We start from the raw sequence: 13834 nt of genomic DNA, 5'->3' as shown, positions 1-13834 counted from the left end.
GACCAGAACGTCATCAGGGCAGAACACTCCGTAACCCCGGATGACGCAGAGGCCCCAGTGCGGCCTCCACGCACTTGGTGAAGATGCGGGGAGCCAGAGAAAACCGAACGGCAGCCTCTGGTACTCATACGCTAACCCTGCAAAGGAAGCGTAGGTAAGCCCTAGGATGGAAGATCGGGGATGCGCATACGCATCCTACAGGTCTATGGAGGAGAACCAGACCCCCACCTGACAGTGTTCAACAGGTAGGAGACGATCCAAAAAATGCTGAACCTTCCCATGGGACAGGTCCAGCCTGGGTCTTACACCCCTCCCTCCCGACTTCTCGGGCAGAGAACACCGGGAGGAGAACGCCACGACGATGGCTTGCTTCGTCCACAGAGATTGGATCTCGTCGACCAGAGCTGTCCCTGCTGGAGACCCCGACAACAGGGTCTGTACCAAACCTGAAAACGGGTGGGGTTGTGTAAACACAAGTCCCCGCCTCACCATTCTCTCCATCTACCTCGACATATGGTACTGCCGTAGTCATATGTGACGACACTCCCAACGCACCCGCCGTCACGTGGCGCAGGTCCGCCAGGAACTGTAGATAGTTGGCCCGGTCCCCCCGCTGTGCGAAGACAACCCTGGAACCGTGCGAGGAGCGCGTTCCGTGTCGGAACACCTGCCCTGACACCACCCACGAGGCAATCGCACCCAAGGGGGAACCCCGACAGAAAGGGCCTGTCTGATACGGGGGGCCTCCGATCAAAAAAGCCCCCCCACTGAACACCCCTCCAGAACATGCTGAAGGAGTTGTTCTGCAGCCGGACATGCAAGGTGTAAGGCCCCCATGGGTTCCTACACACCGTAGCCCTGCAGTGATATTACTACCACCCCAAACCATGTGAGCTGCGACCACTTGCCAATATTTCAGGAGTGGGAGCACCAACATGATACCTGGCCTGGCGAAGGCGAGGCCGGGGAAGCCCGCACTGTGTGCCTCAAAAGGTTTCGAGCCCCCCTGCTGACAACACTTAAGTTGACAGACGTAACACCAGGCTCAACCAACACAGTTCAAGGTGTGGGAGCCGCTTGACAGCACAACATTCTCACGGACAGACCCAGGCTCAGCCATCAACTGGGTGTCAGCCCCTGTCCCCATGAGAAGCAAAAAGGGGGGCCGCCCGCGCATCAACGAAGGCACGCGGCCCGCAGCCAAAGGAAACAATCATACTTTTTTAGAGCCCACTTCTTCCGCTGGTGTTGGGGAAGGGAGTGATCGGAGAGCGGGCTGCTCGCGGCAGGACGGTGACGGCTTGTTTGTTCAAGCCGAACCCATCCTACATGGCCGATCCCTCGGCCGCCAAGGCTGTCGGCCTTGTGGACACCTGTCGAATCAACGCCCAGGATACCTCTGGCGGGGGAAAAACATGGCCGCCTGTCGAGGGCCCCGTCATCGCCGCTGACGAGGCCGTGCTCTCTCTTCTTCTGGCTGAGCGGTGTGAGGCGGTGTAGGGCCTAGGACAATACCGCCCGCGCTCCAGCAGAAGACCAAAATCCCCTGCGGAGAGGGGAGCCCTGAGCGGTTATAGCTTGCGGCTGGGTCAAAGCTAATAACGTCAACAACCTCGCGCGATGTGTCGACGTCGGCTGGCCCCAAGGCCCCTCCACCAGACACCATTTTTTTTAATAGAAAAAACACCAATTCGAACACAGTTCTAATCGTTGCCAATTCCATACCGTGGCGGTACAAGCCTTAACAGCCCACCAGCCACTCGCCAGGCCGACCCACCCAAGGTGTCGGCCGGGCGGGGCATTGTTTCAATATATCAAAAACAAAGGACTGACGTTAACATGGAGCACCAGTGGTGATTGCAAACAGCACCCTCCACTGTGGTGTGCACCATGAAAAGGTTAAATGAATAAAAGAGCTAAACCACAAAAACTGTAGAATGAGCAAACCCATACACACAAAGTTAAGGGGAGACGGACCAGACCCGTCTTCATTCAAAATATTCACAACAGAACACCAGCCCTAGTTTAGCCCATTTACCAAAAAAGGTAAACAAAGCCCCCCCCCGCACTACTCCCCCAGTATACCGATTGACCGTCAGTATGAATGGTTTGAGAGGAGAGAAAGCTGTAGCAAGACAGACCTTCTCATAGCAGAGTGACAAAACGAAACAATAGCCCCCTACACAGGGCCGCCCCAGGAGATGGGGGGCCTCGCGTCTAAAAACGCACAGGGCCTCACATTTCTCCCAGGCGGCCCTGCCCTTATACTACTGCAGCCTAACGCCAGGCAATGTGGGATCCAAGACAACAATTGCCTGTGCACAGACACGCAACATGTTTATCATGTCGGCTGGACCCATAGCCCCACTACCCGACGCCAACCCAGATGGGAACACCGTTCAACAAACCCCGCCGGAACACAAGGTAAAATACCTGGCTAGGCCTAGCCACGACCTACCCCGTTGTCAACCTATTTACCCGAAAAAGGTAAATAGAACTCAAAAACCCCACAACAGCTACCGACTGACCTTCATTGATGAACCGGGCAAGAGGCGGGAGAGTGACAACATCTCACGGCGGAGACATTAAAACAGCATAGCAATTAGCAGTAGTAATAGCATGCGGCAGTAGCGATAGCATGTTAGCATAGCTTTAGATGTTTTAGCAGCACGCCCAAGACAGCTTGGAAACCGTTCCCTGCAGAGAACGTTCACCAAACCATCCTGCCCCCGGCGCCAACACACAACATGGTTGTGTTAACAAAACAAACCAGCATTACTAACACTAATACCCATGCCTGAAGACACAGGGCCTACCTGAGTACAAGCTGGCCCGACAGCCAGCCTTGTACAGCTGAACCTCGATGTGCAGTCATCAAACGAGGAACATCACAGGCCCGTCGTGTCGCCGAAAACATGCGTCGAAGATGCCAGGGGCCAGCAACCTCCGGTAAGCTTCCAACATTATTAATCTTCCTTAATCTTTTCATTCCGCTAGCTCGTATGGTGCACGCATCCAATACGCTGGGACGAAAATAGAGGAAGGGTGTTTCATGACCAGGGTCATGGTTATATGGGCGGTGCCACCATAAGGGGCGGGGCCCCATACAGGTGGGGTGCATGTGTTTTTATTCGTGGGAGATACATTAGGTATCACAGGAGATAGGAGTATCTCGTAAGGCTCAGAGCGGGACGCGATGCAATACGAAATATAACCCTATATATCTTTACTTATTTCAAGAAATCTTGCCAAGCCAAATTTGCTTACTGCACTGGTTGATTATGTTACTTGTTTCAAGAACACATTTGCTTAAAACTAGTTTTTATTTCTTATTTTTGTCAGATTTTTGCAGTGTGGAGTGGAGTCCTGATAAAGTGGGAACGGGATACCAGATAATGTATTCTCTGTTTACTGCAGAGCGGAGGGACTGGGAGACCCATGTTACTGACCAAGCACTCTATACCAGTGCTGGCTGTCAGAATGTAGAGCCATTATTTGAACATGTAGACCACTTATTTTAACAAACAAAAAATTACCACTTACAGCAGCTTTAAACACTGTACTTTGTGGTTAGTGGCTAATTATCAATTTACTTGTTTTTCTTCTTCTTACTATTCATGACAGGCTTCTGAATTCAAACTCTCTCACGACAGTAAGGGATGATGCGTTCTCTGGCCTTTCACACCTGGAGTACTTGTAAGTACATCCATGCTATTTTGTTTTCGTGACCGTATTCCAAAGACATTCAGAGCACCGCATGCAATAACTTAACATAGACAGTGAAGGCTTCCCTGCTGTGCTGCACTACATATTCTCCTGTAGGTTTTGAATTCACAAAGATCCTACATAAACACTGGCACATCATCACCTCTGATCCCAAACTCCAATCTGTCTTCAAGGAACCTCCCACCGTAGTTTACAAACGTCCCCCCCGCCCAACCTGAGAAACCAACTAGTGAGATCCTACAGCCCACCCACTGCTCACAGACCCACGTTCCTAGATAACACCCCGGATGGGAACTACAAGTGTGGCAACTGTGCACAATGTGGATATACTATTAAGAGCAAGACCTACACACATCCACTTAATGGTAAAACCCTCAGAGTTCGTGGCTTCATCACCTGCAGCTCCACTCATGTCATCTACCTAATAAAATGTCCATGTGGCCTGAGTTATGTAGGCAAAACCAACCGGCAACTCAAAACATGCATCAGTGAACACCGCAGCAACATCAGATGTGGTGATGAACATAACCCGGCTGCAGTACACTTTAGACAGGCAGGACACAATATCAGCACATTAAGATACATAGGCATTGAAAAGGTAGAGAGACCAGCGAGAGGCGGAGACCATGGCAAACTACTTTTGCAGAGAGAGACCTACCATATACACACCCTTCAGACTATGGCCCCTCTTGGACTTAATGAAGAGTTTGACATTAAACCTGTTGACAGAATCCGGCTATAGGGCGATAATAATGTGGTCAAGAGGCATGGTTTCTATCTTTAGCCTGTAAATGGCGTGGTTTATTCATTCACATGGTATGAGCAGCAGCACACGAGTTCTCCTCTCACTGAGAGGCTGGTGGAGAAAGAGGTAGAGGGGGAGGAGACACCTCTATTTATACTCGCCACCTGGTGGTATCTTGAGTGGCTCCGCCTAGAGCGCCCTCTAGTGGAAACAGTTATATATGCAGTTAGACAGTTACTAACAATCCTACATAGAACCTCTAACTTCAACAAAACCCTTCCTGTAAATACACACATTCTGTCTGGTTCTGTTTTTTAAGTTTTCTCATTATATATATTTTTTTCTCTATTTTGCATGTGAAGGTGTGTTACATCTCACTACTAACTACCGTACTACTGTTATTGTAACTATGTACCGTATGTTCTGGCACTTGAGCTGCAGTATGGTTTGTAAATTTGTAGCCTATAGGCTAATTGATTTGAACCTTGACCTGGTTCAACCTTGACCTCTAATATGTATATATATATATACCCCACCCCTTTTCACATGTTGGTGACACTTGAAAAAGGCCACAGGCCGAAACGTTGTGTTAAATCATATTAAACTTGGGAACACTGCAGATGGTGTGCTGACTTTTTTTCCACAGGTATACACATATAGACACAGGGGTGTGTACTGTCATACTCTTAGTTAAACTGAGAAAAATTAAATGTATCTCCTGTCCAGCAAAAGTAGAAAGTTATTTTTCTCCTCTTCACTGCTAGATGGCTGTTTTGCTTTTTAGAACCTTGTAGCTCTAGAAACCACTACACTATTCACCTGACTTACTTCGCCGCCATATTGGTTGAGTTTGATGCAATGTAGCTATGAAAATGCCATTTCAAGAACATAAATAGTCCAAACCATAGGGGTAGATTTATTTTGGGGGGGGGGGGGGTTGCAGTTGACATGTCCCCCTCAATATTGAGAAGAGGTAAATTTGACCCCCTCCAAAAATAGAACTAATATGAAAGACAACCCCCTCCCCAAAAGAGGTAAAAAAAATACTAGTGGGTCAAAATATTTATATATCCTTCTTACCTGTAACTATATATTAACCAACACTTTCAGACACCATACAGGACCGTACCATCTCAACCTTGCAGGCGTGCCTCCCACCCACATTCAGTCAGTGGCTGAGAGCCTCACTGCATTATATACCATTATAATTGTGTCAGCGGGTGATTACACTTGACAGTGTTATCAAGAAGGCACGACAACGCCTCTACTTCCTTAGGTGCTTAACACTTTGGCTGCCATGGGTTAAATTCATTATATACCATAGGTTGCCGGCTCTATTTGTCTATGGAGAAGTACCCCTTCTTTGCAGGGCTATAACTTTTTAAATTCTATTGCTACATTGCCATTATTAGGGCCCATTCAAAGTCCTATATGTATTGTTCATTGTGTAGCAACGTTAAACTTTTTCATTCACATATTCATAGTAAAGTATGGTCTAATGTATAAGTATGTTTTCATCTCTTTCTGCAGCTTTCTCCAGAACGTGATATATAGCCCCAAATGCATTATATTGATGATGAAATACAGTTTGATGGCAATCGGGGCGATATAAAAAATTTCAATTGGACGTACTTCTAGAATGATCTACGTATGATCTGATGATGACCGGATGGGCGGGGGATCGTTTATAATTCCGTGGGCAGCGTTATATCATTCATCTAGTGTGGGTGATATGTTCATCATAACAGTTTATATGGAATACGATCAAAAATAACGCTGAATCTTACCGTATCCTCCTCGCGCCGTTGGGCGATGAGCGTGGAACAGTCATTTACCTATTATGATATGTAGAAATATCGGGTCCATTTCCAGCTTGTATAATAGTATATATGTCCAAATCATGTTGTTTATCGAGTTATTGGCAATCGATCGCTATGTATTGTGTTGAGATCGAGTCCCGTGAGCCAAACAGAGTGCCCGGAAGTAATATGGTCGACCAGCACAACCTCCATAGCACTTCCTGTTTGGCGATTGCAGATGGCGCTCCTGAACCGCCAGAGAGCTCAGTGGGTCCTCCTGGTGGATCTCAGGCCAGCGGAGGGGAAATATGAATCCGATCGCAGATTTTTGAAATATTGATATAAGTACAGCGTCCTCCGGCAACTTGAGCATGGCCGGGAATGACGCTCTAAAGCGTTTTCCGGCAGTCAAAGTGTTAAGGAAGTTCAACGTCAGTCAGAATATCCTCAAGAACTTCTACTCATGCACAATAGAGAACATCCTGACTGGCAATATCACCTCCTGGTTTGGGAATAGCACTGCACAAGACCGCAGCAGACTACAGAGAGTGGCCCGTTCAGCCGAACACACAATTGGAGGGGGGCTTCCCACTTTCCAAGGCATTTACAACAAGCGGTGCAATGAACAATGATTGCTCAATGAACAATGATTGAACAATGAACAATAACAGGCCAGCAACACACCCACAGCACACACACACTCACTTTAAATGAACAACACACTGTAGCACCCACTTTATCACACTTTACACTTTTACACTTTACACTTTATATTTATATTATTGGTAAGGGAATTGCACATCTCTCATTCCTTATTCCTTATTGCACCTCACCACCACAACGGTGGCACCACAAGCTAAGATATACCTCACCATTTTTGTACCAGATGTACATACTGTATATAGAGGTATACTGAACAATTGTTGTTTACACTTGTGTTTACTTGACTTATTGACTTTCTATTTTTTACTTATTATACTTATTTATACTATCTTATTATTATCTAGCACACTCTCAGGAGCGAAACAGAACGAAACATTTCATGCAAAGTATTCTGTATTTCTGTATGACAAATAATAAAGAAACTTGAAGTTGGTACCTGCATATCTTCTCCTTTACATAAATAAAGACATTTCCACCATAAATTGATGTGGAAAAGGCACACATTGGTGCATTAAAATACACCAGAATGCATGAAATTAAGTGTTTGATGCTCAGTATCTCCTGGGGGAGGACCCACAGACCCCCCCCCCCCCGCGCTTGAACTGTCCCCCCAATGTGGAAACCCGAACCTATGCCCTGGGTCAACTACATTCAGAACAAAACAACAGTCAGAATAACACTATCATAGTCAAAACAACAGTCATAATACACTATTGGAATCACAAGCTCACGATCACCTGACAGTGTTAATTTTGTCAACTAAAATGATGACGAAAGATGTTCATCAACGAAGGTTTTTTTCATGACGACAACGAGACATGACGTCACGTTATTGAAGACCATGTGACGCTAATGAGACTAAATAGTTTATTAAATATCGTTGACCACAATTGAGGACACAAAAATGTAATTTACAAAAACCAGGACGAAATTTCTCTTCATGTATGTTGATATTGTTGACTAAAACAAGACGAGACAAAATAATTATAACTTTTCTTAATGCCATCGTCCCGACAGAGCAGTGTGACGGGGAGCTCTGTTATTAGCATTAGCTGAAGAGCTATTTGAAAAGCTAGTTTTAGCTTAACGTTACCTTGGCTAAAGTTGGGACTATTCATAATCCAGCTGCAGACCTGCAAGCAAAGTACAGCAAGTTGGCAAAGGAGTATTCCAAGGTAAATCACTTTTTCACCAGTAACGTTACATTGTTTGTATTTCCATCTAGCTCGCGTTAACTAGTGGCTAACCTAGCTCACGCTAATGTGGCTAACTGATCGACCTCTCGCACACAATTAATGACATGTTGCGGACAGCCATACCGGTGACAATGTTTAGCTTTTAGTGCCAAATGATAAGAGTCTGAGGCGGAGTCTCAAAAGAGAATGTTGAATATTTATTGTGCATTAAAAATCACAACAGAGCCTCTGCTACTACAGTAGCTAACCTAAACGGAGCCTTCTGGAAGCAAGTGCAACAACGTATAATGTCCGTGTGGAACCAATGTGCCAACAACCTTTCCGTGGGTGAAGCATAGTTGAGCATAGTTGTCATTTAATGATACTAATACTAATCTATACAATCACCTGTTGTTGAATAAATATCATTACTTTCTAGTTATTACAAAAAACAGTATATATAAAACAGTAGCTGTAAAAAAGAAAAGAAAAAAAAGTTGAATAATTTATATAATATCATTTTATTTTTTTTAGTACATTAACTAAAAATAGACAAAAATGTCATCCGTTTTCGTCGACTAAATCTAGACTAAAACAAAAAAGACAAAATTGAGACAAAAACTGACTAAGACTAAAATGCTCAGACATTTAGTTGACTAAAACTGACTAAACGAAAAATAAATGAAGATGACTAAATATGATAACGAAAAAGGAGCACTTGACACATGACTAAGACTAAAACTAAAATGAAAACAACTGCCAAAATTAACACACCTGATCAGGCACGTTGGAAGGGGGGGTGCTGCAGCACCCCCCCCCCCCCCCCCCCAGTTATTGCAAAAAAAAGAAAATATATATATATATAATAATTTTTTTTTTTTTTTTTTATGACAGTATTTATATATTTGTATATACTGTAACTGTATAACTATAACACTGTATATTATAAGTATCCTGCTCAAAGCACTTCACCATTTTAATATTGTGTGTATTGAGCCGTACTGTATTGTAGCCATTCTCCAATCTGTTAAATAAAGTTTTCATTCATTCATTACACTACTGTATGTACACAATCATACGTGTAAAACCGAGTAGATTTTCGAGTGATGACAGACTGTCACAGACTGATTGAATGACAGGTGAAACAACTAATTGTATTCACCTCCCGTCTCCCGCCCTTCCCACGCGCCACAAACCACTGAGCTACTGTGATACAGTGCTTGCGCAGTCAGTCGATTTTAGCTAGTAGTCAGACTTTGCTAGCACAGAATGTCTCACTTGCAGAAAAGAAAAATATCAGATTTATTTTCTAAACGTCCCGCCGGTCCCAGTGACAGTCCCACTAAATCTGATAAACGTCAGAGAGAGACAGAGACGACAGCATCAGGTATTGAAGAGTTAACTGAGTCTGTTCCCCTATACCCCCCCTCGGGCGCCAGGGGCTTCCACTGAGGGGTGATGCAAATAGGGATGGGGTGTTATGGCAGCTCATGATGGAAAGAGTGCGCACCGAGTCTGATCCCGAGTTGAAGAATTGGCTCCAAAAGAGAGACAACTGGATGTCCAACAACATCCAAAACGAAATCTTACAGCTGTTTGCCCATGATATTCAGCGACAAATTAGAGGCAAAGCATCCAAAAGCCCATTCTTTGGCTTGAGCGCTGACGGAACCACTGATGTCACTCACTGGAAAAGAACAATTCTCGTGTAATATACAGTTCGCCGATGACAACTTGGAAGCTCAGAACTTCTTTTGGGGTTTTTACAATGCCCGGCCCAGACACAACAGCCGAGAACGCTGTTTTTGTGTATAAAATACTTTTACGCCTCGACCTGCCCATGGAGAGGCTGATAGGATACTGTTTTGACGGGGCCAGCAACATGTCTGGGGGGTACAGGCTAGACCAGGGGTTCCCAAACTTTTCAGGCCGCGACCCAAACAAAACGGTGTAAAATAAAATAGGAGGTACATTTTTTATTTATTTTTTTAAACGGAAATGTATGGTTGAAACATGCAAACGTTCAAACGCACACACACTAATAAGCATTGGAGGCTTTTAACCAGGGCCGGACTGGGGAAATCATTCAGGCCAGGAAATATAGCCCCAGTCAAGCCACTTTTTAAGCAGGGGGTCTGGGGGTCCCCCACCAGGATTTTTTTTGTTACAAAGACTTCATTTCCTGCATTCTGGTGCAGGATTTTCTTTTATTTGTACCCTTTAAATGCCAGTGTTTGTGATGGCATCACAAATTATTGTTAAAAAACAGGCTAGCATATGTATGATTAGCAACAACACAGATCTTTATGGATTTTCAGTTTTTTGTAATTGATAAATACAATATTTTATTCAACTTCAGCCCTGATCATAACACCACATATTAATTGTATAATTCTAACCCTTTAAATGCCAGTGTGTGTGATGGCATATATTTGCAATATATCAAATGCAAAATACATTTTTCTGGGGGGGATTATTGGCTAGCATGTGTCAATGATTAGCAGTTTTTCGTAAGGATCCCGCCTCCACCAATCACATGCGGCTCCCTTTGTGTGTGTGTGAGAGCAAGAGAGAGAGAGAGAGAGATAGTTCTCCAACTTGTGTGAGTTGCAGTGATCTCCTGGTTGTTCCCCACCTAGGTTATCTAACTATATTGTGCTGGTGCAACTAGAAACACTGGCTCAGTGGCCTGACCGCCATCTTTCTTTTTTTTGTCTTTTTTTTTAATCATCTGGCGACCCCCCAGCACCCCCTACCGATTTAAAGTTCCAACGTGGCTGCACCTGATGATTGTTTTTCATCGCCATGGTTTTCGTGTTTTGAGATACATGGAATCAGTCATCAGCTCACTGACATGCATTCATAGTGATCTACGAAAACAAAGATGGCGGCGAGGTGAACAAGGCGAATGATGTAAGAGATACCGCTGCTATATTGTGGTTATAAGCCTTTGTGGAACGTCTCTCATCCAGTCACGGTGTGTGATTGGAACTAAATGTTGTACCATATAAGGTAAAGATGCATTAGAGTCTTTTCCGGGGTTTGATGTCGGCTTGCGTTGATGACGTTGATGTCAAAGGTTAACAGAGGAAAGAAATAAGGTGTCGTTTTCATGGACGATATTCTGATTAGGATCTATCTGATAATATCTGATGGGGTTTTCATGTTTTCCAGAGGGCCTAGGTGAGATTGACGAGGTTACATACAGTACACGCAACCGTCTTAATACGATAAATCTTGTAGTGTTTCAATTGACTATTCCCCCCAAAATGATCACTTGATATTGTGTTGCTATGTGTCCGCAGATTCATTGAGAGTAATAAAATGGAGACGGCAGCCAAATATGCCTTCCGAGGACTGCGGGACTTGACACACCTGTAAGTTCCAACCATCGTCATCACTAAAGCAGAACAAAAGTTGGTGAAACAGTGGCTCAGGAGTGGCTCAGGAGGTAGAGCGATCGTCTGGTAATCGGAAAGGTTCCCGGTTCGATTCTCGCTCCTCCCGGGCAGCATGTCGAAGTGTCCTTGAGCAAGACACTTAACCCCTAATTACTCCCGATGAGCAGGTTGGCACCTTGCATGGTTGCCTCCGCCATCGGTGTGTGAATGTGTGAGTGAATGGGTGAATGTGAGGAACTAAATTGTAAAGCGCTTTGGATAAAATGCAGTCTATTTACCATTTACCAAAACAGATCTGAGCAATAAATCAGAATTGAGCAGTAAGGCCTGCAATGTGATACTGTGGTAAACAGTGTGAAGTCCTATTTCCTGTATTGACTTGACGGTTGCTGTTTCCTTGCAGGTCTTTGGCAAACAACAACATAAAGGCCTTGCCCAGGGATCTCTTCATAGACCTGGACTCGTTGATAGAGTTGTAAGTTTGTTTTTCAGTTGTTCCATTTGGGCATACTGGAACAACATCAATATATACTTACTAGCACAGTCTCTGGAGCGTAACAGTAAGAAGCATTTTGTATGAAAGTATTCTGTACTTCTGTATGACAACTATTAAAGAAACTTGAACTTGAAACTTGAAACTTACTTGTATCTCCTGGATGGATTCTTTCCATCGGGATTCCTGCGTGGGTCTTTCACCAACACACTACAGAAGGTTAACCTTTTCACGACCACACTCTACAGACCTTTGTCGTGTGGCAGTGAAAGGGTTAACCCTTTGGTAGTGTGGTGGCCAAATTCCCAGTTTACGACCGGAGGGCTTCCTGGAGCTGGTGGGCAGTGGTCACAATGTTGTGGGTTCAAAACCGTCACGCAACCTTTATTTAAGAATTGTTGAATCAGTCTTCTTAACGGTTTTGGGCTATTAAACCTCTGGACTCAGCTCTTGAAAGCCTCAATGTCAGCTCTGTATTTGAATAGATTAACCCTTGTGCCTTGTTAGGTAACTGACAGAGTTGGCATGTCAGTGCATGAAAAGATTGCATCACGTTCAAGGTCATAAAAAACTTAATTTGTAATATTTCGTTCCAATTCTTTTTTTATGAATACCACTATGAACCTAACTCAACATATCTATCAAAGATTCCAAAGATTTCCGAATTGTAACCCCTTATATTCCCGTTTGTGTTAGGGTTATGGTTAGGGTTAGGGTTGGGGTTGGGGTTAGGGTTAGGGTTAGGGTTAGGTTAGGGGACTGTTCCCCAACACTGAGCAAGTGTTGGGGCGGGCACGGACACAGGGATGAGATTTTACCTTCTCCTAATCTTTCTGTCTGGGTAACCCTAACCCTAACCCCCTAATGGCAAGAAATAAACCACTATGGACTAGGGCTGCACGATTTTGGGAAATTATCTAATTGCGATTTTTCTGACAGATATTGCGATTGCGATAAAATGTGCAATTATAATTTTTTTTGTTAAGCAGCCCCACAGAGGTTTATTGTAAAATGCGGCTTGCATCTGGCCTACGCGGTGGGTCTGTTCTGGACACCGAGCCTGAAAATGTTTCTTTTTACCTGGGAATCGATACCGGTACCCAACGGTACCCTTTTTTCTGTACTTTACTCTCCCTCTCTGTAGTGGCGGCCGGTGGGTACTTCGCCACTAGGGGCGCTATACCAAACATCTCTCCCTCTCTCCTTCTCTCTCTCACACACAGCGCGACGTGGAATCGATTCGTTACACAATCAGACCTATTATATACCAAGAATAACTTCAGTATGAGTACAGGGCTGTTAAACTATGGATATGAATCGAAAATCTGGGACCCTGATGTAAACAAGACAAACGTCTTTCTCTGGTCTGCATCCCCTTAACAATTGTGTGTATTGAGCCGTACTGTATTGTACCCATTCTGCAATCTGTTAATAAAGTTCTCATTCATTCATTCATTCAAACATAGACGATATTGAACAAGCCATAATCCACGTATTTTCAATCCGAGAGAGCTGCAGTAGTTAAATCAATGAGCCATCGACATAGTCAGTGTGGTAACGACGTAACGTTATTATTGCATCCAAGATTGATACACGGCTGGCTAGGCAGTTGGTAGTCATAGTCTTGTGTTATAAAATAAATAAACAATCAGCAATGTCTCGCTTCATGAATGGCCAGCAGTAGCCTAACAGTACTGCTCCTAAAAAAAACTATTTACAAACGTTAACGTTAACCTGAGAGAGAGAGAGAGAGAGAGAGAGAGAGAGAGAGAGAGAGAGAGAGAGAAAGAGAGACTCACTGTTTAGTTGAAACGTCCAGGGCAGGAGAGCTT

General features: G+C 44.5%; 1 protein-coding gene across 1 annotated transcript in view; it reads left to right on the top strand.

The window, feature by feature from the left end:
• The window catches only part of lgi2a (leucine-rich repeat LGI family, member 2a), a gene marked incomplete at both ends in the record, with an annotated part of 28735 nt that overhangs the window by 10537 nt on the left and 4364 nt on the right, over nucleotides 1-13834 (top strand). Inside the window, 3 exons of the mRNA XM_084312954.1 lie at nucleotides 3625-3696; nucleotides 11414-11485; nucleotides 11913-11984. Of these exons, the coding sequence (XP_084169080.1) occupies nucleotides 3625-3696; nucleotides 11414-11485; nucleotides 11913-11984 (216 nt within the window). The remainder of the gene's footprint in view (nucleotides 1-3624; nucleotides 3697-11413; nucleotides 11486-11912; nucleotides 11985-13834) is intronic.

Source organism: Notolepis coatsorum, assembly GCF_963971535.1.
Source record: "Notolepis coatsorum genome assembly, chromosome: 4".
Classification (NCBI taxonomy): domain Eukaryota; kingdom Metazoa; phylum Chordata; class Actinopteri; order Aulopiformes; family Paralepididae; genus Notolepis; species Notolepis coatsorum.
Note: the sequence above shows the minus strand (reverse complement) of the source record. Positions and strands in the feature narration are given on the sequence as shown.